General features: G+C 38.8%; 1 protein-coding gene and 1 long non-coding RNA gene across 12 annotated transcripts in view; one reads left to right on the top strand and one right to left on the bottom strand.

Annotated features, from left to right (window-relative positions):
* ADGRD1 (adhesion G protein-coupled receptor D1) overlaps positions 1-26,621 on the bottom strand; it is a 122,484-nt gene that overhangs the window by 8,011 nt on the left and 87,852 nt on the right. For 3 of the 5 annotated variants that reach the window (XM_031592726.2, XM_090120781.1, XM_090120783.1), the window contains 3 exons: positions 23,428-23,494; positions 22,500-22,566; positions 15,085-15,176 (listed from right to left, as the gene is read on the bottom strand). In XM_031592726.2, coding sequence (XP_031448586.2) covers positions 15,085-15,176; positions 22,500-22,566; positions 23,428-23,494 — 226 coding nt within the window. Of the gene's footprint in view, positions 1-11,493; positions 12,000-15,084; positions 15,177-18,145; positions 18,550-22,499; positions 22,567-23,427; positions 23,495-26,621 lie in introns of those variants that run through there. The other 2 variants (XM_090120782.1, XM_090120784.1) reach the window with 2 other exon arrangements.
* Positions 1-26,621, top strand: part of LOC116228674 (uncharacterized) — a 357,464-nt gene that overhangs the window by 249,377 nt on the left and 81,466 nt on the right. The window lies entirely within an intron of this gene.

The raw sequence follows: 26,621 nt of genomic DNA, 5'->3' as shown, positions 1-26,621 counted from the left end.
GTTGGAAAGCAGAACGGCCTTTTCTCTAAATCTCTCCTGCGTGCCCTTCTCATGTCTTGGATTTTGAAATTAAAAGCAACACAGCACCTTGTTTTTCACACCTACTTTTTAAAGTTCGGACACTGTTACTCTTCTGCACTCTAATAGTGTAATGTTCTGTGAGTTCGTCGTGTCTCTGCACCTGTGTACACTGGGTGATCAGCACTGGGATGAATCAATTAAGAACAAAGCAAAATTGGCAAAAAAGATTTATTTTATCCTATTGTTATTTCCTTTAGCCAGAGTGTTTTTAGGTATGCGCCTGTTATTACTTCATAATATAGAAAACTTCTGTTAAACACAAAAGAAACTTAAGTCTGATTAAATTTTTATATTTGGTGGATATGGAATAGCCCTTGAGATATCCTGTCTATCAATTCATGCTACTGCTAGTATGATTTCTCACTCTGACACTGTAATAACAGTGTCTGCAGCTGGACTCAGCAAGAGCTATTCTGGTGTGACTTGATTTCCTTACAATTTTCATGGCTGTTTATTGCAAAACAGAAGCATCACCAAACTGGTACAGCACAGTATCATCCCATCTGCAGTCCTGACCTGTGCACTGATCAGTTCTTAGATGAAAAGGAAGTCTTCTGAGTTGGATAATTATTGTAGCTGTATGGAAGTGCTGGTGTGCAGGTTTCAGCACCTTTGAGACATATTTTATTCACCTACATCACATAAAGTCATTGCACTATTAGTAAAGTTTCTGCAAATGTTTTTTCAAGAGCAGAGGTGGATCTCATAGTTTTACTGTATTTGCAATTGGTTTGGAACAGCTCTGCTCAATTGAGATTGCTCCCTTCCCCTTATTTAATCTCTGCCCTTTTCTGCTATTGCCCTGAGCACACTGTCGATATCTTATACCAATGCAGAATGACTACACTGACAGCTACAAGAAAGAAATTTCACTGCTTGCAGAAGGAAAATTTTATTGCTTCTGTGAAGGGGACCCCTAATTCACAAATCAATTTTATTGGCTGTATATGAAGAACTAATCCTTTTAAGACCCTGATATCCACTTTTCAATGACGATGCCTGCTGAAGTAAGAATTAAATTCAGATCCATAAACAACATTATATAATAGTGGAGGAAACACTGTCATAAAAGCAAAAAAACCTTCACAACAATTCATCAAAATTGTTACCCTGACAAATAGGCCTTTTAACTGAAATTTCCCTCTTGTTCTTAAACTCTTTGCTAGCCACTGTCAGCAGTATCCTTTATATAAAAAATAAATGACTCCGCTAGCCTATAACTAATATTTCAGACTAATACTGGAAAAGATTGAATTCAGCCTCAGTTTCCCATTTGCTACAGCTAGCCAGAGAAGATACAGCAAGTGAAAAGCATTGTAGAAAGATCTAAGCTGTAACAGCAGCTCCTCCTCTCCTGTTACACTCAATGTGCAACACGCAGACGTCTCACCGCTGACCCTCACAAGAAGGCAGTTGCCACCAAAGTAGTGGCGCTTCTTGTAAGTCTTCCCAAAAGGTAAAACTACCTCAGCATCCTATACATCTAGTAAATAAGAAAAGTTCCTCCTTTTGAGTCATCTGCCTGTAACCCTGGATTAACCACAAGGTTTAAGGCAGTCTTGTTCCCACTGCTCGCTCAGCAGCAGTTTTTGTGGATGGAGCCCTGGTTCTCTCCTATGCTCTGCTCTGCAGTCTTCTTAGACACTCATTTTGCTCTTCTCACTGGAGGTACTAGTTTGTTAGGACTTGTCCTTGTCCTTTGGTACCTGAGCCCTCTCCTTCAAACAGATCAAGAGAGTTAAGCTCTTGTGTTTCGTGGGTTGTGCCCCATTCACCGGCTAGGTTAGTAGATACAGCATTGGCTCAGAACATACTGGGTCTGGACTCAGATCACTCTTCCGACTGACACTGCAGCTCACTTTGTTCCTCAGATCATTTTGACTCCCTGCTTGCTGCTCATTCTCTCCTATTGAACCTGCTCTGCTTATACTGAATAATTAAACATTCACTGGGTCAGAGAGATTAGTTGTGAGGCACTCATTTGAGAGAGAAGTCCTGCCTAATCTTTGCTTTATTAATATTTCCTATTTTATATTAAATATTCAATGGAGCAGGATCTGAAATTCAAGTCTCCCTTCAAAGCCTCATGAAACCTGACAAAGCTACAGGCATGGCCAGAAATGGAGGTGCCTCAGGAACTTCAGTGCTGAGAAGGCAGTCCCGGGGGCTGGCAGCATTGACTTTTGGCTTCAGCACTAATCTAGGGATTTAGGAATCCATGCCTTGCTAAGGCCTCTTACAGATCAAATCCTAGGATCATGTCCTGATCCTAAAATTACAAAAGAAAAATAACACTTGCCAAAGAAGGTAACAAGCACTTAACTTAAACATGTCCTTCTCTTCAATTCAAGCCATTAAAATAATATAGGGAATTACAATGTAATACCCTTGCAAGCTGGATTTTCAGGGTTGAAGATTTGCCCAGGAGAACTGTGTTTGCAGAGGGATTTTTCCAGTTTATCTAGAATACACTTCCTTCAACATTTTTGACTGCTAAGTGTGCACTGCTGCTGAGACAGCATTCCCTGTTTCCTGGTCCCCAAATCCAATGTTAAAGCTAATTTCCACTGAATTGAGCCATCAAAGAAAATTATAACAAGTTATTCTCAAAGCAGAAGAGTGTTCCACATCCAGCTGAGGAGTATTGATAATTTGTTTTGGAAGAGGAGATGAAAATACTAGCTGCACCTTTGCACTGCAGGATACCCAGCAGTACATGCATCCATTCCCAAGAGACAGCCAAAAGCTCCTCTGTTCCTACTGAAGTCAGTGTTGTCTTTTAAAGGTGATTGGGAGCTTTAGCTAGTTAACAGCCTTCCTGCTTCAATCAAAACTCTGTATTTTTGTCCATGTGTCCTGCCCTTCCTGCTGTTAGTACTGAAGCATCCCTTGAACCTCAGGAAGAGCCCCAGTGTAACTGAGGATTTATTTTCCCCTTTATCCCATAATACATGAGATATGTATGGGAATCCCATATCATCTAATACAGCAAGAGCATAACAATTTCTGGTTAGTTGATGTGCAGAGTACCATCACACACTAGCAATTATACAATCCTGCTGCATACAATCATTTATATTGGCCATCAATGGTCTTTTTTTTTTTTTTCTCCCCAAAACTATGTAGAGTAAGGGGCTATTTATTGCAGCCATACATTAATTATTATTTTTTTTTATATAATAAAAATATGTCTGCTGAAAAAAGCTTTTTGGGGGACTCCAATGCTTTGCGACAGCAGAATTTCCCAGTGTATGTTATTGATGACCATGGCCAGAAGACAAAACAATCAAATTCTTAGAAACCTCTCAGCGGAAGATGAAAGCAATTTAACAGAAAAAGGAAGAGCAAGCCTTGACCCTTATCATAGTATAGATTTGTTAATGTCTCAAACACAAATTGTTCATTTCCTACTTCTTGCAGTGTTTGATTCTTCCTTAAAAGCTGAGTCTGGAATTATTTCAAAGGAAGAAAATGGAAACAAAAAACCAAGAAAATCTTACACGATTTCACTTTAGGAGTTCCTTAATAGCATCACAAAAGCACAATGACAGGGGAGTCTGGATGGATTAATTCGTTGTTTTAAAAAGAAAGCAATTTGTAACGTTGTAATGTGTTGGGTCATGCCATCATTAAAGGTAGGTTTGTCTCCAGAAGTGGAACAGACCTCTTACTTTCAGATTTTCACTGTACAGAGCAAGCACTCAAGAAAAGAGCAGCATTTTTTCTCATAGCTGGAAAGGAAAAATTATGCAGGAGGATTTGTTTATATCCACATGCTGCTAGCAACAAGCTAGTCCTGGGCTGAAAAAGGTCATGAAATTATTTCTGTTGGTAGAACAGATAAGCAAAAGATATCAAATAATTAATTGACAAAATATAGCCATAAAGTTAGTTATAGGAGCAATATATTAATAGGATAATCTTAACCTTGGCTGCTGCCGAGGCTCTGCATATGTGGAAACAGATGTTCCTTCAAACTCTCCCCTTCTAATGTGGACCTAGTGCCTAGCTCGACTTTGGACTCAGCCCAGGAGAAGGAATTTGTTACAACAGCTTATTCCCAGAAAACTCATTACCTGTCTCTTCCAAGGACAAGGCAATGGAAATATCCCAAAGGGCCAGATCCTGTCTGTGGGTGCCAGATGGACCAGGCTATGTGTCATCCACTTCTTTTCTCCAGCATTTGCACCTAATTATTTCTTCCACTATAGCCTTCATTGTCTTAGCCATTTTCAAAGCTCCCAGTAGAGGACTTCTTCCATCTCAGGACAGCTTTCTGCATAGCCTATCCCTAGGGATCTGCTCAGCGTGAGGAATTACATTAGTCTGGTACTCACTATTTTTAATTGGCTAAATCTCCACAAGTCATCTTGAAACAATATACTGAAATTAGCCTTATTGTGCTATTTACAGCCATCTGAATCTTTTTTATGTTTCTTATGTCATGCGGTGCAAATATTTGTTTTCTTAATGATAAAACAAGATGACAGACCAAGAGCTAATAAAGAGGGATTGTCAAACTACAGAAGTTATGAAAAGAACCTCATAATGTTCGCCTTTCCTCATATAACAGAGATTTGATGGTAGCATTCATATAACTTGAATTCTGATGTGAAGGGGGCACAGCTTGTTCTGAAGGCACATGCAGAGAAAAAGAAAGGGGGTATCAAAAATGTAGATCTGCTCAGAGAGTAAGAAAATATAGGCAGACAGACCTTTTGAAAATATCTGTGCAAAATAAAGGAAAAAGAAATGGAACAGTAGGGCAGCATGGCGTCTATTTTGGCTTGCTATCCGTGGGGATAATGCAAATGGAGCCTTTTTTTCCTAAAGAGTTCAAGAGTTGTCTAAAGGATTAGCGTGGAACCAGCTTGATTTAATTGATGATATTGTTAATGAAATGCAGAGTTTATAAAACTGTTGTTTTTAAAGATTTGTAAAACTGCAGACAGTGATGTAGTCCCATTGCAGATTTTTTTTCGTTGTGTCCCTCAATATCAAACCAGGAACAACATACAGTAAAAACATTAAGTTTCCTGCACATCATATTTGGATTTGGATATCATTCTTCAAGAAAAATATGGTTATTCTAGAGGCAAGCAACAAAAAAGATCATTGAGTTAGCAAGCGTGGTCTGCTGCAAACTTCCTAATAAGGGTCTGAGGCTTTCCAAAGACAAGTTTGCTTCAACAGGAAGAAACTGTTGCCCACATCCAGTAGAGGAAGACAGTTTGTCGTTTCTTAAGCTGCCCTTGTAGAACTGTCAAGCTTTTCAGGAGAATCCAATAGGAAAAAATTTCTGAACCAGCTACACCCTGAAGAGACTTAAATTTCTGTCACTGGAAGCTTTTAACAGATAGTGTTTTACGCTGTATTCAAGAGGATGAGAAGCAATGACACAGCCAGTTACCACGTTTCAGCTGAAAAGTGGCAACAAGCCCCACGGCTTGGTAGTTTTCTGTACCTGGGAATGCCCAGAAAGAGCAGCTTCATGGACCTGGAGTTTATTGGAAATGTGTGGATTGAGTAAATATTTCTGCTCTTAGTTTGGAGTCAGTGGGGCTTAATTTAGGATGACAGAATAACAGTCACATCAACCAATACGCAAACCTTCTGTAGAATAACAACATTCATCCCCCTGAAGATCTGAACTCTGAAAATGATCTCTTGACCTAAGCAGTCTCAGTGACCCTTAATTATGCACTGATATCAACAGAAAGATCATTCTTCTATTTCCATGGTAACGGGACCAGCGAACAGCAAAGCTATCAAGGTCAGGCATATAAACTGAGAAAGAAAAGTAATTTTCTGTAATGGTTCATACGAGCTTTAACTGCAGCACTGCCAAATAAATAGCCATATACTTGCTTGATCGTCTGTCTCAAATGTACGTAAGGGGGGAAAAAAGAATTGCCAGATTACAACTACAATCACACTGCCTTGCTGCCTGGTTTCTAAAACTGCTTGCTAGTGACTGTTGCTTCAGAGGATAACAAAACTGCAGAAAAGCATTTAGCTGTGCAGTGCTGTAATGTGAAGAACTCAATTTCTTATTAAGCTGGTTTTAAAGAAATGAGGCAACATATGGTTTTTATTGTGTTTATCAAAGTTAATGTCATAGCTGATGCTGTATTACTTACAAAAAGCCCAGCAAGAGGTCATAAAAATTCCTCCAAAATATTTTCCAGCTTGCTGAAATAAAAACGTTTTACTTACGGGTTTGATTCCCACCTTCTCTAAAGGCCTACCTGCAAATGGAAAAACCAGAACAACCTACGGACTTTCCTACTAACCTTCTTTCCAAAACGCCTGTAACACATCTATAGGTGATGGCACTGCATTACGTAAACGAAGACGGTATCTAAAAGCTTGAAAGGACTTCTGATTCTAAAATGGGGCATTTTCTTTGTTGCAATTACCCATGTTTTGCATTTATTTTCTTTATTTTGTGAATGCATTGTCGGGAAAATATGTAAATCACACTTAGCTAAGAGCTGTGTCACACTGGGTAGTGATTTACATGGCTGCTCAGAGCTCTGCAAAAGGTGCATGTTTAAATAAGCGTTCACTTTATGCGATGGTATAACTATAATATTTGTCTTATTATTCTGCATAAAGCTGACAAAGAATTCTAGGATTATAAATTAGGCCAAGGACATAAAAGCAACGGCAGTTCAAGCAAGCTCTTGCAGTTATTGCTGTTCACAGTGAGTTGTACCATTTCATGATGAATGACCAGCATTTAACTGTTACTCTGGTACCGGGCATAAAGCTATGACTAATACACCATCCTCCTCCTACTGAGACATTTATGGCTTAAATCAGGTATTAAAAGATTGAAATCTAAAAGAAATTAAGGCATTTTTAAAACAAAAGAATGTGCACTCCAAAGCACTTTTTCACTGCAGATCTTCAGAAGTTGACATTTTCTGCTGTTTTAAATCTAATAAGCATTGGGGCTGAAATCTGCAGTGGTACAAAGAATAGTTAAGCCCCACTGAAGTCATCTGAGGCTCATGATGTCTCTTCAGAGACATGAAAAGTACAAAGCAGAACACTGGAAAAAAAGACAGAAAGAAGAGGAGAGTGAAGGAAAGAGAGAGACTGAGAGGCAGCAGACAGTGATTTGTCATTAAGGTCACACAACAAGTCCCCAACAGGCCTTGGTGTGCAAGGCAGTGCCCCACAAACCATGCTGTTTGTAAATGGGGACACTGGGGAAAAAAACAACAAAACTCTTCTCTCAAAAATGAGCAGTTTTTCAAGTAGGCTCCTGGAGCAGACTTATAGATATCAGTGTTACATGAAGCAGTTAGTGTTGGGCACTTATGAAATCCCAATCTTACAAAGAAAAACCTATTGCTATCTCTGAGGCCCAGACATTAGGGACATGAGCAGTGTGAATTTTAGCTAAGCTGTCAGTAGTTCATGTGATTGTTTGTCACTGTTAATGTGTCTTTACTACCCCTCCTAATAAAGAAGAAATTAGCACATGGAGTTCAGAGTTCCTTTGGAGCCCATAATCAACAGGCCCTGCTCACTCTTGAGCAGTAAATCCTATTTAAGGAGAAAAGACAGAAGAAAACCAGCTCCCATAAAGGATGATCTTGGCTCAGAAAAAGGCAAGCAAGAAAAAATAAGCTGTGAAAGGATTCACAGTGTCATCTTGTCCAGTTCAGCCACAAGACAGAGTCATTTGTCATTCCTGGCATCAGGATTAGCTGTGACAGACTTTCGTGCAACCACTTCTGGAAGCTGTTCAAAGACAAACTCAGCAGCTCTTCAGGTGATCAGCTCCATTGCTTTGATACTCTCCTTCCACTATTGGAAGTTTGAAGATACTTGATTTTTTCATCAGTTTAGGATTCTTTCTATTTGTCCCTTTCCGCTATTCTGTGCCCTTGAAAAGCGCCTCCTTCTTATAGCAGTGTTTTACATACATGCAAACTTTTACCACTCCTCCTGAAATGTGCCTAAGATGAGCTTGAGCTATCATATGGCCTGGAGCCTTTTTTCAGTGCTTCAATTCTCAACATCTGTACTAAAGGAAGCACTACCATTACTGTCATTATGGTTACTAGAAGATTAGCACTTCCCATTAATACTCTTATTGCCAGCATTTAAACCCTTGTATTTTTAGTCTAAAACACTGAGTCTAATAAGAAGATACCCAAACTGCATTTGTATTTGTCATATTCAATGAGCCAAAAATTTAATTTTGTTGAAGACATTATCATTGGCAGTAGCATGTCAGCTCACTAATTGTCATTGCTTAATACATCCCTTTTAATTATTTCCTTTATTGCCAGTCACTCTCCTCCTTCCAAGAGTTTCTGTGAGGTACATTGCTCATCCTGTTTGAAGCCATGTACAATGAACATGATTTCTTACAGTTAGAAATTGTTAAGAAAGAACTGCTGCGGGCAGATTCAACTTGCCAAACTGTTCTTTTTTACTGATGGCTCTCCCTCAGCAAACAGAAAAAGCTCATTTCTCTTTTGACAGAGCAAAGAGAAGCAGAGCTCTGTGTCTCTTAGGGATGCAGCTGCTGTGTGTCAGCAACGCACAGAAAGAATTTTCTAGTGCTATGGGTCTTGAATCCCCGCAGACTTTTAGAAGAGTTTGACAAGATTGTGACTTGTTTCTCATCCTTGAAGTGAGAGGGGAGAAAAAGAAATTCTCTAATGGTATTGCAAAGGGGTAGAATTGAGTTATGTAGAGAGGTTATGGTATCTTTTTTGTTAGGAGAGCTCTCATGAGAGCTTCAAGTCATGTGTTGTGATTGACAAGTGCATTCTCCAAAAATGAACAGCTGGAAATAATCCTTAGAAAGAGAAGTCTTTGCACTGCAAATGACATGAAACAGACACTGAGTTGCAAGAGGAAAGTGCAACTGATACACAGTTCCTTGCAGAATAAAGCCTCACATTAAAAGCAGCTCTGACTTGGAAGAGTGCTACCTGAGACAAAAGGCGACTGGGCTGAAAGGCAGGCAGGATTTCTATAAACAATGTAAAATCGTGATGTGAAGTTGTGGCATGGAATGGATCACTGATTAAAAGGGTGAGCAATTTGCCACAGCACATTCAGTGTGTTGGGGAATATAATAGATGGCTTTGCAAAGTGCTTCGGAACGGTCAATTACATGTTTAAACTCTACAGATGTCTGCAGCATCATGAGCTGCTGGCGGGCAGCCCTCATGTATTTGTATCTGTCAAAGGGAAAATTTTTCTGTACGGCTTATTTCCCCCCAGATAACTAAAGGAAGGAATAGACTTGCAGTAAACCTATGTACCCTGTTTTCAGGTACACCCAAGATGGTTTGAGCTACCTTTGAAAATGCAGAAGGAGTTGACACAACAGCTTGACTTGCTTACCCTGTTGAACTTTTCTTGAAGCCCTGTCTTGCTACTGCCATTCATTCCAATATTCAGTCATTAATTTAACTAAACAGAAAAAGTGCAACCCCTTCCTTCAGTAGAGAACTAAGAGACTGTTTCATATTTCACTGAATGAAGATAAAGTTTTGAGGGATGAAGGAAAAGAGTAAAGTGATCAAAAAATGGACTAAAAAGCAAAGAAATATTTCTAATTATGTTGTAATTGTTTTCTCTGTGAATGACTACAGTAGCTATAACATCAGGTTCACTGGATTCTGAACTGTACACCTGATAGAGAAATTATATATTTTGCCATTTTTTGGGCCATTTCAGACCAAGCAATGAAATAGTATATGATAAGAGCTGGACTTGGCAATTGATAGAAGAAAAAGTTAATGGAATTCTCTCTCTTCTGGTCAGTACAGTGCAAAAGTGAAGTAGCTGTGGAAGCTCAGAGATATGGTTTAGAGTGATATCTTTATTTCTAGATTAAAACTACTTTTACTGCAACAGAGATGTGTTTGCGTTCTCCCTCTTCTACAATCCCTATTAAATTTACTGCAGATCTAAGGTCTATGAAATTGCATTATAACCCCTGTAATCCAGGAGACAGGTAACTCCAATAATCAAACGTTCTACCTGTGACAGACTTAATCAAGGAAGAGTTCTTCTCTTGAAGTATATTACATTTTATTACAAATGTGCACATTTTTAAAGCACTGTCACGTTAGACAACTTTTCTCACTATAACAGAGAAGTAAATTCCCAAGTAAACACAGCACCGAGGCTTGGAAGGGTCAGAGCAGCCATTAAAAAAAAAAAAAACCTGTTTTATTCCTAGCCAGAATAAATGTATGCACTAAGAGAGGAATTAAGATTTTATATGGAGCAGGAATAAGTTAAAAAAAACTAAGCATTCAAATGGACCATAAATCAAAAAAAGTAATAATTTGCTTCTTCAAGCACGTGAGCAATTCCATTAAACTAATCTGATTTAATTGCATTTAGCTCAGAGAGAGACTACTTATATGCTTAAACACAAACATATAATTAATTATTTCCCTAAATGAAAGTCCAGTCAAGAAGAATGGATAATGCAAACAAATGTGAATATGCAGTTAAATTTTTCAAAGTACTTGATTCAGTATTCTATATAGTAAAACATTCAAATTAACCTTTTTGTGGGAAATCTGTTCCCTGGCTGCAAAACATTCTCATAATGCAACATCCAAACACAACATTATTTTACTGAGAGTCAATAGCTCATCAGCTGGCAAAAAGCTCGAAAACAATCCATCGCATCTAAGTGAAAAAGCTCAGACAAGTTTGTGTTCAGCACGCTTCAGAAAGAATACAAAAAGCATAATCTTCAGTGAATTCAAATAAGAAATAGGAACTCTTAATAATTCCTTGCTCACCTCTCACCACCAAACTTTTTTGCAGTATTAGTGAGGTGATAAATAAGCGACCACTCACACATACACACATTCTAATTACACAGTGACCAAATATCTCCTGCCAGACTGTCACGGGAGTCTGTCATGCATTAACTAGTGTCCCTGACCATACGCTGTTTAATTAATTGAATTAATTTTTCCTTAGATTATTGTGTGTGTTTTTTTTTTAATTATGTATCATAGACTTTAATCCTTTATAATTTTTCAATTTATATTTTTATGTTAGAGTTATTATTATTTTCTTTTAAAAAATAACAACATAGAAACACGTCCATATCTGCCTGTATCTCCAAAAATAGGGGAAAATAATCAGCAAAATTCTGTCTGATATCTTCATTCTGACAAGCAACATCAGAACCTGAAAAGGTCAATCAGCCCATAATGTACAGCACTTCATTCTGGGCGGAATGCAAATTGGGAGGATTATGAATTAATTAATTTTATGATATAAAAGAAATTTTGTTAACACTTTCCTTTTCTGCTTTGGCTTTTAAACATGAAGTTTGATGGAATCTGCCTTCAGAGCTGAGCAGTGGCTCATCCTGATGCAAATTCTGTGGTCATATTTGAGTCAGCATTTGTACCTGTTGCTACACAGAAAATCAGGAACAATTACTCTAAATAATTACATCAGTTTATTGATGTCTGTTGCCAAGAGAAACAAGTCCTTGTTCATAATATCCAATTGCATTGCCAAGCAACTTAATCTTTAGGGAAACTAAATACACTCCAGCACTAACACTTCTCTTACAATAAATGTCTTCTCTAATTGATATCATCGTGGCTCATAACTTCATCTTTTTTCTGACAATTTCCTAAAGTAATCTCTGCTCAGTCATGGCCTGATGACCTCGAAGTTTGAGTTATGACACTGGACTTGTTGGTGCTCAGGGGGTATTTGTGTTGGAGCCAGGTAACCTGGGTTTCCTTCAGATTCACTGAGGAGAAAGCAGAACCTTTACGGCAAGTGTGTCAAGCAGACGAGGACTGCAGGGCAGAAACACACATTTCTGCAGTGATCGGGGAGTGCAGGTGGGTAGAGGTTTCTGCTTTGAGGTGCTCTTCCACTCGGGCTGCCAGCTGAAATGGAAGCCAGAGCTCTTCAGTGTGATAGAACTCTTTCTTTGGCCAGAAAGCCTGGTGAGAGACAAGCCCGATGATGGGCCAGCTCTGTAAACATGCAGGCTGAGGTTTTCAAACCTGAATGCCTGCAACTGCTGTTTGTTTGAACTCAGCACCAGCTGTAAGGGTGAGGTCTGTTAGGTGCTTACAGCAGATGTAAATATTGGCCTGAGTTGCCAAGGAGAAACAGCCAACACCTCTCTTAACACTCCTATCACAGCACTTTAGATGCCCTTTAACCAGTTTTGCAATGCATTTTTGGTTCATTACCACTTGTAACCTTCAAAGCCCCCACTGTATCATCTAAATTGTTGCAGACAGAAACTTAATGTTTCTTATTGTGCTTTCCATTTAAATTTCATTCCAGCTTGAAAAGAATGCATTGAAATCTCTCTTTCCCTTTCAAGTTTATTGGATTGAGCAGATCTCATTTTCTTTATTTTGTCTTTTGCTTTACAAAACAGTGAATGCAGCCCCAAAAACCCCCTTCCTCCCTATGAAACACTTAGCTACAGCAAAGACCTAACACAGCATGACAAATTACATTCCTGTCTCACCAAAATCATGTTATGCCATGTTAATTCAGATGTTTCCAAGAAAAGCTTGATAAATTCTTTCTAACATATTCCATTTTCCCCCATAGCTAATGTCAAATGAATGGCCTTACCCAGATGGGTGCCTGACAGGCCCTTTGTTTAAGGCTTGTGATGCACAATGCAGTTTGTGATCTTCACTGATTTCTCCCTAAGCCAATTGCACTTGTTGATTCAAAAACCACCTTGTGGTTCTTGCTGACAGCAACTGCAGGGTTATTGCGTTTTTCTGTTATCTCTGTGTGTCACTGATTCATTTTGCTGTGCTTATCCACTCTCATTTGTTAACAGTCTCTAATCAACATCTATGATTCTTCAGTGGTTGCAGGCATTTTCATTTCACTGCAAAAAACATTTCCCAACCAGCTGTCAGAACAGAGCCCACTCTTGTTTTGTTCTCTTCCTTTTTGGAAAACAGTACTGTGGACAGGATGATTTCACACCAGACACAAACTCTTCTCACCTGTATAAGGAGTACTGATGACAAGAAAATAAATCTAGTGCTACAAAGACCTTCTTTTTCTTTTCTTTTTTTCCAGCAGATACACCAGTTACTTTTTCCATGGCATCCGCTGTACAAGAAATTCTAATTCAGCCTGCCTGACTGCTATGACGAATCAGGTTGTTAACAATCTCTAACATCTGATCTGCACAGCTATTTATGCTGTTCTCCTTTCAAGTTTCTGAGGAGCCATTTCTGTAATGGTATCTACAGAATAAGAGCTATTCTGTATGTTCCATCTACCTTTCGATATATCTTATTTTTTCAATTTATTTCTATGAAGAAAAGCTTATTCGTGATAGTTGTCACATACACCTTCTCGTTAGTTATTAGGTCAAAGCCTAAAACTGTACTTTAAAAATACTTGACACAAAGAGCATCATCTTAAGGTGCACAGACCTTCACATTTTCAGTACAGAGCTCATTCACAATCTGTATCTGTTAATATTTAAGCTAGCCAAGTGTAAATGCATTTTGTCTTACTTCTAGAACAACTGTCCATAAACATTTTTCTTATTTATCCATACTTAGCTTTATATAAATATATATATATTTAGAGAGAGAGGGAGAAAAAGAGAGAGAGTGGTGTGCAGGGTACAGTGTGTATTAAATTGAGTCTGCATTAAAATATAAGTAAGGAAACACCTAAGTTCATAGAGCTATCTGTGTAGCACCTATTTGTGGATGTTCTCTTGTTTTCATAATTCTGACAATGGATACAAATTGTCACTGACAATACAAAGTTATTTGCTTCCCAGAGTTCTGTATTTCCTTTGTATTTCTGAAGGTCACAGGGACTCATCCAAATCTGAAACAGTTATTTTAATTCCCAGTTTTTTCATTTTACTACAGTGTAATTATTGTATAGATTTTTGTGTAGACTTATTTACTGTTTTTCTTCTCCTGTGGGTAAGTTACAATAAGTAAACTAACTTCTATCAGGTATCTGTCACCAATATTGTAAACTGAATGGCCTTTTAAAAATTACATAAGTAACTCAAGCATATAAATGATTCCTTATGACACCAATTCAGATCAGTGGCACCACACCTTATCACACAATAGCCTGTGACTCAGAAACATTAAGAACAAACCATCAACACATTCTTCCTCTGCCCAAGCTATAAACTGCTTGAGATATATACAGTGTATTTTGTGTTTGGACTAAAATGTCTTTAGGAGATAAAACACAAAATGTAACATTCAGCATCTTACTTTAAATTCAATATATTAAGTTGTCCTCTTACTTAACCACATATAATCCTACAGACTTTAGACATCAGAATTTATCCTTACATACTCAGATGCAGCAATGTATCTACCTTAAATTTCCCCTCTAGCCTCAATAGCACAGTATTTAAAAGATGATACACTCAGAGAAGTCACAATCCCTGGGGGCTCAAAGCACCTTGATATAAAAACACAGTTGAGTTTAAGAACACATTTAAATCCAGTGTAAGTCTGCTTTGCAGTATCAAGAGAGTATTAAAAATAAGCATATGCCTCAATATTTTGCTAAACTGGGGATAGAAACAAGTTTATCCTTTGAAAGAATGGAATAGTTGCAATACCCAAGTACAGATTAATCATACTCTGAGAGATTAATCTTTAAAAATAGCTGTAAGAGGAAAGTCTCCATTAACAAAAAAGGAAAATAATGAATCAGCAAATGCTGGAGACTGTAATAAGCAGGAAAACAGCTTAGCTCATGCCAAACTAAAGGCTTCATCCCATGCTGCATTTGGCTTTCATAAAATATAGGTTAATTGGCTGCATTCAAGCAAATAATATGCTGCCTTTATCATTATTTTGCTTTTTATTAAAAAGGAATGATATCAGTGTTCTAGGAAAAGACCATTATACATGTCTCTAGGCTGTGACATGGGAGATTACTAACTTGTTATAGCAGAATTCAAATATGAGAGACTATACTATATGAGAAACTTACTTGAAGGCATTGGCATCCCCATGGACCTTATAGTTATCTGCACTGATTCTTGAGATAACTCTTGTAACAGCAATGAGAATACCAATATTGACCTGAAGAAGAAGAAACAAAACTTGATCAGGAAATTGAGAACTGACTGTGTCAGAGGTACAGAGCGCCCTAAGAATTTACCATGCAAACACAGCAGAAAATAGGAGCTTTACCTGCTGCTTTTATTTGGTGAAAGAGAGAGGTTTTCAGTTTTGGACTGGTATAGTTTGACGTTTGTCAATGGATTTCCCTCTCCCCAACATGGGCACTTGTGGCAGCTTGCGGTTTTTTTCTATCTTCAGAAACAGCTTTCTTCTTTCAGATAAGGCCAGATTGACACACTGATTCACAGCTAAACTGTTCAGGATCCTTACTCTACAATTAAATACTCTGCTAACGTACCACCAGGTGACAAATTAGACAAGAACTTCAGTGAACAGGAGTCTGTCTGTGTCTGTGTGCTCTTCGGTTTTGTCCTTTCATATGCACAGGCTTCAGAAAACACCTTTCTCACTAGACTTCACAATGTATAATTCTTGTTTCTTACCAAAGTCTGCTTGCAGCTTAAGCATGAGATTATTTTAAACAAGCAATGAGAAAAATATGTTAAGCCTGAACTCTGCTCTTCAGAAACCCTACATGTTTTGATGTCAGGGATGAAAAGAATTCCCACCAGAAACCTAGGAATTCTTGAAACACTTAACACTGAAAAGGTGCAACAAAGGGAAGTTTGCTCAGGAGTCACAGGTGAAGAAAGAAAGAAATCTTCATCATTTTAAGGAGAAGTGGCAAAGACTGTCTTGTTTTGCAGAGACCTTAGGTCTAAAGAAAAAAGAAAAGGAGAGAGAGACTGTGAAGGTGAAAGACACGTCCCCTCTTTCTGTCCAAAGTTAGACATCAGCTACAAAGCTGGTATTTAGCAGCAAGAAAAAGGAAGCTCTCTTAAACTAACATATAAAAAGAATTCATTATAGTACTACCGCTCAGTTAAAACTAAACCATCATAATACATTTTAAAATAAATCTTCTAATTTGGGTAGCAAGGGGGTGAGTTAAAAATGATTAAGTTTGGTGATAATTGTTTTTGTGTCATTTTTCAAATTTCATGACCACTTCTCGTAGGTTTCTAAGGGCAGATTATCACCTAGTGTAAAGTGTAAGGATAGATGTGGTAGTTCGTTTCTGCCATGGCTTTTTAGCCCATCCATAGAATTCCCTGTAGAACAAAACTGCTTTTCAATTACAAGTATATTCGTTGTTCAATCGGTTTTACAGAGATTAATAAGAAGTGAAATTGAATGCTCTTGTGATCATTTTCCCTATTCCCACCAAATCATATATTGAAAATATTTTTAGCATCACTTTGAGGCAGTAACAAGCATTTCTGAGAAAGCCATTTATATGCTAAATATGCATGTTGACTGAAGCAGCAAATGATGAATATGAACAAGTTGCTCTTTCTCTTCTTTCTCTCCTCTTCCAAACTCTCCAGTTTTCTGCCGCATGTCCACCAAGCAATGCTCTGCAGCTCTTCATGGGAATTTCACAGAAATTCTGTATCCTTTACTTCTTCCCCAGCAAATTATTTTTCACCAGCCCTGTTTGGTCTTTTATCCAAAGCATCAGTCTCCTCATCTGACACCTCCTTGCAGATGTCTCATTGACAGCTCAAGTTCAACTGCTTTGAACCCTTTTTCCAGTGACTGCAAACAGCACTCCTGCCGAGCTCACTAGCACTTAACCCCAGCCCTTATTTCCATTCCTAATTCTTGTTAGACAAATTGTCCTAGATTTTACCTTCTGCACAGCAGCTTCTAAAAATATGCAGATTGTGCATAAGTATTTAAAAAAACTGAAAAAATAAATTCCAGTGAAGTCAAGATGAAAGGATGAAACCTCATTCCTTATACTCTGAGTTTCCTACATCTCACCAAAGTCAACAAGAGCTATAAGCAGCAACAAAGGGATACTCAGATTCTTGCAGACTTTCACTCAAACTGGACAGGAACCCTAGGAAGTGGTTATCAAAACCACTTTCCACAAGCAAGATGGTCTCCAAGGGGACAGAAAGTAGATGGTTTGCTAAAGCACAAACAGCTTAGCATTTCCAGGTTCATTTTAATTTCTTATGTAAAAATAAATGAAAATGGAAATGAATTTCGTTTACATTTTGGCTCATATAAAGCTGAAATTTAAGAAGACTTTGAGCTCCTCCTCTTGTGCAGTCAGTGTAATCATATCCCTTCCAGGGTGCTTGCGTTAATTATTTACAAGATGTGAAGGAAGCCCTGTGATCTGGCTGCTGATAAAAATAAGGTACTTGTAAAATTAACAACCAACCCTTATACTCAAGTCCCAAAGTTCTATGTTTAAATTTCCTAAACCACTTGAAAACTTCTGTTTAGATATTTTGAGAAATTAAAGTAATCTCACTCAGTCGAAATAAACAGGCTAACTATGAATGTCTTCTTTTGTTAATGTTTCAGTAAGCAAAGCATGGAGGTATTTCCACTGTCTTTAAATGAGAAACCAAAACCAAAATACAGCCACTGAACTGTTCCTCCCAGGGATTTTTTTGCCATTTGAAATAAATGCTTAACTAATAACTTTAATAGCAGAACGATTAGTTGATGAAGCACTCTTTATGTTTTAGCATATATCAGACTGTTCAAAGTAGAAGAACAAACATTTAGATAAGAAAACTGTACATAAGCTCCTATTTCTTACTTTTCTGAAAAGCCAGACTGCCTGCCAGTTGCAGTTATTTTGCCTTAAAAGTACACAAGAACATGGAACTGACTACACTCTACTTTTCAAGTACAGCTAATAACAATAGCACGTTTCCTAACTCACAGGACTCCTTTCAAGGCAGCTGGTCTGGCCTCAGAAACTCACAACTCTGTGAAATCAGCAGGAGCTGCCAGTTCCCATTATGGCAGGCTTGATCCAGAGCCCACCAGAGCCCATGGAAAGGTTCCAAGGGCATCAGGGAGCTCTGGCTCACTCTGGTGACAAGTGAATAACCTCACCTCACTGAAAACTGTCAGATCAGCAGAGAGTTAAACGAGTAAAAAGAACTATTTCAGTGTGAATATTTCTTGCCAAAATTTCTTTGGGTCAGATTTTTGGACATGGAAAAACACAAAGTGCATGAGCCAAACTATCAGCAGTTCTAACACCTGATGCCTTTTCTCAGCTGTCCCAGTGGGATTTCTTGAGGTTCTCACGGAAGAGCAGAATGAATGCAGCAAACAATGCGGTGAGATGACAGCAGTGATGAAATGGATCTTCAGTACTTCCTCTCACTTTTTCTTCAGGTTTTCACTCAGATTCCTTCCAGGTCTCATGAGATTTTTGTTGTTTCTTTAGTGCAGTGCAGAAATCCCATGAGTAAAACCTTCTGATGTGGTATGTTACATCCTGGCCAAGAAAAGGCTTGGCAGCACAGAGGAAATAAAATTTTTAAAAATGGATTAAACATATTGCCTTAATTAAATCTATTGACCAGCTTTCCTCTGAAACCATGAACTATTTTAAGCTCCACTTCAGTTTTGGACAGTGTTACAGGGAATTAGAACTGTTTCTTCAGGTCTGAGATTTAACATATTCTCTGACAGCACAAGTTACTCTAATCTCTGCCATGGCATCATTAGTAGCACTGCAAGCTGTTGGAATTGCAGCCCGTTGCCAGGTCACATCAGAAATCAGGGAGTATGATGCATTTCCATACACAGAGATGTTCAAAACAAAACAAAAAGGGGAATGATTTTGGAAAGCCTCATGTCACACCTACCAATGCTGGTCCGATGTCCCAGACCAAATACAGGCCAGAGACTACTTCAAGTTGTTTTAGATTTCTTGTACATAACTTTCAGTTTTAATTTCTTACAATCTGTCCCCATTGTTCTAAAAATCATTTCATGTTTTTCTGTTGGTTAACTGAGAGGAAATTTAATTTTAAAATAATGAATAAATTCAATTTTAAAATATTAAATTGACTTATAACTGAGTGCTAACAAGAAAAAGAGTAGCTTTGCTGCTGTGAACTGTTTGTTTGTGCTCTGTTTCACCACAGCACTTAAGTATGTACTTGATTTCAATAACTGAAGAAATCCTACTGTTTCAGCACCTTTAAACATCATCACTCCAGTTCTGCCACTTTTTCCCATGACAAATGGTGTCTAATGAAGGGCACAAATTGCCACTCTTAAATCAGTGGGCCCATCTACAGAGTGAGATACAATTCAACATACAAAAATGAGCTCAATTCTGCACTGGTACGTAAAGGAATGAACAAAGGAAGACCATGAGGCTAACAGAGCTTACTAAAGCATGTTTGAGCAGCAGGTGTAAAAGGAGGAAATCTTCAATATGCTTAACACTCATAAACAAGTACTAGTTGAAGACAGCAGTGGCAGTCTCAGCCTGAGATTCAAGTTTCATGGTGTCCTGTCTGAAGACACTGGTTACAAAACTAACATCCCTACGGCACAGAATTATGTTAGCACTATGCTACTGAAAATCATTTAAGTCCATAAAAATGCTGTTTATTAGAAAGACTTGTGAAAAATCATCAGGCAAGTAACTGCTTCCAGAGAAAACAATAGAAGGAACTTGCAACCACAACCCAATCTTCCCCCAGCAATGGATGGTTCACTGTAGCACACCCACTGCTCTGCATACACAGATGCTTTCAGTAGAATTTCCTTAATTCTGACATATCTATGGAAACACACCAAGGTAGCAGATGGTTGATAACAAACAAAGCCTTCTGCCAGAAGCTCTTCCTGTCTTGTTCCCAAAATTCAGGTGCTTCGTCAAGTTTTGTTTGTTTGTTTTGTTGTTGGTGTTTTTTGGCTTTGAAGGCATATTTTCCCAGGCATTCAACGTTGGCTGAGGTTAGGCTGGCTTTCAAATTAATTGCAACAGTTCTCATGGAAGTTGCCTTACAAGGATGGTATTGAGGTTTGGTGTTGTGGTTGGGGGCAGGAGAATCTGAATTGGATCCTTAAACCTTAAGGTGCAGGTAGAATTCCAAAGACCTACACATGGAAGGCACTATTTCTTTCTGCATATTACTCAACTTTGGGTATGGGAATCCATTTAGAGCTGGGAGGATCTGCAAATTACTCCCCAGAAAAGTATGTGTGAGTATATTTTTCCCAGTCACACTCCTACCACATCATTCTGTTTTAAGGCTCCATGCTGTCTGTATTGACTGCGAGGCTGCAGCAGGACAAAAGCAGACTGGGTCTGCCTATTCTCCAGCAAATGGGAGCTGAAAGGAGCAGGCCCCCTGTTTTCTTCACAGCATAATCCTTTTTCTTGGCAGAGATAAATTGGGGATGAAAGTAGTCAAAAACAGCTTTTTGAGGCATATTTTCAGAGCTAAACACTAATTCACACAACTAGTGGCTAATTTTCTCTTTAAAGAGCAGAGGCACACATGCACACACAAAATAGTGTTTAGCCTTGTTATTTCCCTATAGGCACTAACGTATTTTTCATCCAGCATATTCAATGCCCAGAGAGAATAATTTGTCAGCCAGCTTGCTGCTATTTTGCACAGAGAGACTGGGTTTAGACTATTTAACAAATTGCTCTACGTGAATCAAGCTTGTGAACTCATTCTTTCTCTTTTGCAAAACATTTGCATTCCTACAAGAATATAACTTGGGCTGCACAAATATTATATATCATAAGTGATAGCCAGATAGTTAAGCCTTCACGTTCATTGGCAAGCAGCTTTGAATGCAAATTATTGAAGGCTGTGCTCACTCAGGTGAGTAAGTGCTTCACTATCTAGCATGTTTTGATTAATATCATCTTTGGACAGGGGCTGGGATTTGATTTTACAACTTGCATGTCATTTCCTCCTTTGCTGCTGAACAACGTCCAGAAAGCAAAAGCTAATGTGAGAGGAGATGTACATTATTTTAATTGCTCTCCAGTCATCAATATCCACACATCTTTGAACATAAACTCACATACAGAAGGCCAAAGGTACTGGTGAACAAGACAATAAGCTTGTCAGAACACAGTTCAGAGCTGTTTAGCCAATTCTAATCCTGTGATCAACATTTCTTATTTACATGATTATGCTTTCCTTCAGGTAAAAGAAATTCTGCACAGGGATTTTACACCGTTGCCATTAATCATTTCATTAAAACACTAACATGAGGCAATTTCTGCCACATTGACATAGCAACTGTTTCCAGTGTTTTTTTATATATGTTTATACAGCCTCGTTTTTCAGAGCCTCTATCTCGAGTGGAAGACACTGGGCTGAGAGCTGCTGGTGTTGTTGTCTCCATGGCAAATGTTAGAATGCCAACACAGGTGCAGTATAAAATTACCTGTGATGGTACTGGTCAACCAAAGGGCCACCTCCTGCTCCCCAGTTATAGAGATGTGCTGTGGCAAACACTAGCACTCACTGCACTACTGTATGTACAGATCTCCAGCCTTACTTTGGCTGGATTTCTGTCAGCAGGACCTGAGAGGTTTCTCTGTGCAGAGAAATCTGGGGATGTGTCTGTGCTTTCTGCAGAAATCCTGTCTTTTTTGGGGAAGTACAGGGCAGAGGCACTGGCTCTAATTGATGCTCATCCACACAAGTAGTCAGGATCTTATTTTACCTGACCCTCTTTCAGTGCCACAGCATGTGTAGACTCTGGACTAGATTTGGGGTCATACCTTTCAAATCTAGCAAAGCTTTAAAGTCATCCTGATTTCTCAGAAGAGTGGATCTATTCCTTTCATGTTCTCACCCTTACATTATAACTTGCAGCAAAAATCGTAGACAATGTGATCAATACTTCAAAGGAAACAGTGCTGTAGGAGGAGAAATCTCCCACTTAAGCCCTACAGACCCCTGACTCCTTAAGCAATCATCATGATTGAGCCACAGCGCACTGTAATTTAATGTGTAGGTATAATTAAACTGCTGTAGGGCATCCATGTCCCAGTACTGCAGCCATGGATGTGCATGCTCCTCTGGAAAGATGGTGCTTGCTGCAGCTGAAAGGTGTCCTGGTAGCCAACCTGTCTGAGCCCTGTCTCAGTCGGCCCAACAAACTGCCACAACCAACATCAAAATGCCAGTGCAGAAGAGCACAAAGACATTATCACTGTAAGAAGGCAGATGTGGAGGCCACTTGTTAACTTCCCCAGAGAGGTGACAGCTCAGGCTGTTGGTTTATTGCATTTCTGCCAGCTGCTGACTGCTTGCAAGCCCTCCTGAACATCATCTTCACTGCGGGCATTCAACTTTCACCCAGAAAAGTGAGTTCTCTACAAGCAACAGCTTCAAACACCTCCAGCTGTGCTCTGTTCTGTGGCTGACAGACATCCAGTATGAAACCAGCAGCCAGGTGTTTACCTACCAGAATTACAAACAACGCTGGTGCCACAAAAGCCCAGATTGCTCCATTCTCTAGGGAAAGCCAGCAGCTGCAGAGAAAAATAGAATGATTTTAGATGAAACACAGAAACATTTAATAAGTAATGTTCTTGATTTAAAAAGAGACTAAAAGTAAGTTTAAAAACACTGATGAATTTTAAAAGTGAGAGTATCAATAGGAAGCTCCTCTTCCCCTCAAATTCTGAGTCAAAATCTCATTTAGATTTGCATCTTCCATAGAGTCAGCTACCTGCCTCAGCAGGCCTTCAAATAGCATTAGGGACAGAAAGACAGGAAGAAGGGAAAGGTTTTATCTATTATTTGCTGTTCCTGCATCCACTCCTCCCGGTGCTGAAAGCACTGCCTTTGTAGCAAGAGACAAACCTAAGCCTTTCCTGCCTTGCCCAGCTGGGGATGGGCAGGAGGTGGGAAAACACAGTCATACATTTTTCTTACAGCACAGGCGATGGAAGCTAGTTAATCACACACAACAAACTACCCCTGCTCCAAAACTTTCACTTACTTAATGGCAGGATTGAATCCTGTGGTATTTTCGCAGATAATTTTGCTTTCCTTTTTCCAACTTAGATTGGAAGAACTTAGATTTTGTTTTTTTAAAGATCAATTCTCAATCTGTGGATGCTCAACTGCAGTTTTCTTCAAAAAGTTGAATATCTTTAACTGAAGTTTATTCTCGTCTTGTCAGAAATGCTTCGGCCCCGGCTTTATTCCGTACATGAATGAGCAGAGGGCTCCCACTGGGTGCAGGTCAGAGGCAGTGACCTGCACCCATCCTCCTGCACATCCAGACTGGTGCAGAGCTGCAGCCCTGCTCACAGACCTGCAAGTTTTTCTCTCCCGCGGGTTTTTTATCCGCATTGTACCTGACATGGAGATATTTTCATACTCACTTGTCACTTTCTCCATAGCTGTCTAAGGACGACGTGGCAGAAATTACACAAATCACCAACGGGCAGCCTGTGAAAAGGCAGAGGTCATGATAGGTCCAGTAAACCCTACAAATTCAGCTACTGGACAACAGAGCAACTCAGAGCAATTTTAGAATTAAGTCTAACTCCTCCTGCAGCTGTTGAATGCAATATATTTTAATCAATTAATGTTGGACAAACAAAATGACTTTTCAGTAAAGCACTAATTTAACAAACTGAATTAGTGCTAATTTCATTGAGAATTGTAGAACTTTTTCAGCGTGGTTGTTTTTTTTAGTATGATTTCTGTCTCTCACTATTTGAACAGTGATATTCTGTGGAGCAATACCAAGTTTCTTTTTACCACCTTCCCCCCAAGAAAGCTCATCTTGCTCAAGAATTGAGAAACAAATGAGTTTCTTACAGGCATACTGGACTAGCAGGTGAGAAGACAGAAACAGTGACCCTTAGTGGCCTACAACACTGGCTCAACACTGAGAAACAATTATGAATAGAGCAAAACAAATTAGGATCCCACTCGGGTGCCAGACCAAGATTTATTTTAATATAAATATGTAATAGCCCTGCAAGATTTCTGAGCTTAGAGAAGATGATGCTTCCAGATAGGTTTTGACAGCTCCAGCGTGCAGCATCCTGCATGGTGGAAGAGTGCTTGATGGGATTACGCAGGGATTATCCAGAGGCAGATGAATATGGCCCTGCTGCCAGGGGTGGCTGTGTGCTGCTGGCCTCAGCACTGTCCTGTTGTGCCACTTAACACAGCTTTCCAGACAGGGAGCTGGAAAGGGAATGAGGGCCTTTTTGCCAGCAGTTCTGAATATAGGGAAACCTCATCCCTTTAAATATTAAATGATTGTCTGTTAATCCCTATATGATTTAATAAAATGTGAAGGTTTAGATTTCTGTCATCTTGTGGAATTTAATAACCATGTCCCAGGCAGAGTATTATACGTGACAGCTTGAGGTTTCAATTTTCTTTTAAATTCTTCAGGGTTTCTGCATGAGGTTTTTACAAAATTTTCTGACAAGCAATTTCTGCTTAAACTTATTGAGTGTTCTCATAATCTTGTTAATCATCTTCACAAAATTGTGCAAAACTTTCTTGTAGTTGTAGAATATCTATTCTTTGAAATAGTATTTTTGTTCTTTAACCACTGTGTCTAGAATCAGAAATTCCTAGTTAGAAATGGGGAAGACGCAGCATCCACAGGCATTGTTTGGTCTTCCACTTTGAAATTCATTGGGAGGATTTCAACAACCTTGGAACTTGCACCTGTTCTCCCATGCTTGTCCAAATACAGATTTACTCCTCAAAAGCATATCTGTGTAAAAACTAAGGGAAGGCAAAATTTTAGTTTACATCTGTCTGCTTAAGAAAAGAGAATCCCATATGTATTTGAACAAAACCAAGAGTAATCATATTCAACATAGCAACACTGATGCAAGCCATGGCTATTGGACTGCCTGGACTAAAAGTCCCTGAGCTATGCCTTCATATCCCTGACCACAGACAGTGTTGGTTGGCACTGTTTATCTTCTGATGCTGTCTTCCTTCAACAAGCAGGCTCTGCCTACATGTCACAGAAGCAAAAAAAGTGTGTCTAACTCTCCTCTACACTTTCTCTTTGCAGTTTTTTTTCCAAAAGCCAGATATTCAAAGGATTTACTGTGACATCAATTTTAAATGGCAGCGAAGAGGAAAATTAAATACAAAGTTCTTTTAGAAGATAATAAAACTTACGCAGATGAAACACAGAACAGTCATCTGCATAAAAAGACCTGTTAAGACAGGGGTAGTAAAATGTTCTGCAGCCTAAAGTGCAGTGGTTGCTTTTTCTTTGCATTGACAGGGTATTAAATAGTAGATGCCAACGTATGCAGCATCAAGGTTTTGTTACAGTGAAATGAGACCCTTTTTGCATTAAGAAACAATCTTTCAATAATTCCATAGAAGTTGAAATAAAAGTATATTTAGCCTAGGAGGATAGTAGGATTTATTCTGGACAGAAGAATTCATATGGATTATATATTATACACAAAAGTAAATGTGTTTGCTTAATCTTTTGTCAGAAATAATTGTGTAAGAGCCGTGTAGCCTACCCCCATAATAGGAAATGTTGATGGTGTGCTGGCACTGGTTACCATCCATGAGAGAATTACAGTTATGGTCCTTGACTGTATCTGAAACTTTTCTCAGTTAGCAGATGCTACAAATATGCTCACCAATTCTGCCCAGAATTGCTATATTTATGATGCAATAGACCGTGCATTCCAGAGCACAGGATCAGATGAAAATGTTCTAGTACACGTTTGTGGCAGATGATCTATGGCAGCAGTGTCACCTGCGTCCCTTTAGTCCCAGCACAATACAGTGTCACCTTTAAATGGGACAAATAATTCCACACACCTCCCTGTGCTGCTGTAGCTTGAGTTGCCCAGGTCCCCAGGCCTGCTAATTTAAAGCTGCCTCCCAAACTCAGAATCAAAATACAGCCTGCACTGTGGACATAAACTCTGAGCAGCTGGGCACAGGAAGCCCAAAAGCACCATCTATGCTCAGATTCTCCCTAAATTCAGCCCAATACAGTCTCAAGCACAGAGCCTAAACTGAACATGAGATAGATTACCAGTTTCCCTCCTCTTCTTCAGCGTCAAACTTCACATCTAATCCATTTGCTTTATGTTTCTGCAGGACTAATAATAAATTAAATGGACACAAATGAAGTACATTCCTTTCTAATACTTAAAAGATCTAATTTACTCAGTGGGGAAAAGTATATTCTCCCATCTGTTTTGAAGAAGTTAATTTTCTATGATTTCTTTTTACTGCATTATACTATATCTATCTGTGGATAAATCTGGGACAGCAAGTAAGGAAGCTTAGATCTTTTGACAGCTTAGAACAAAATCTCTATTCTAAGGTGGTCTTCAAAAGAAAGGAAATTGTCAGAGATTGGAAAACAGGTTAAGGTCAAAGTGCTGCAGCAAAACCTCCAGTATCACAGCCATTACCATCAGCATCCTACAGATGGCTGGTTGGGAAAAATTTTGTTACAATGACCTGTGTATGTTATACCCAGTCACCAGGGCAATAAAGCATTTTTTTTCCCAGTCTGTCTCAGGATAGTTTTAAAAGTAGAATATTACCACCTTCC

This window comes from Phasianus colchicus, chromosome 18, assembly GCF_987193195.1.
Source record: "Phasianus colchicus chromosome 18, bPhaCol1.hap1.1, whole genome shotgun sequence".
NCBI lineage: Eukaryota > Metazoa > Chordata > Aves > Galliformes > Phasianidae > Phasianus > Phasianus colchicus.
Note: the sequence above shows the minus strand (reverse complement) of the source record. Positions and strands in the feature narration are given on the sequence as shown.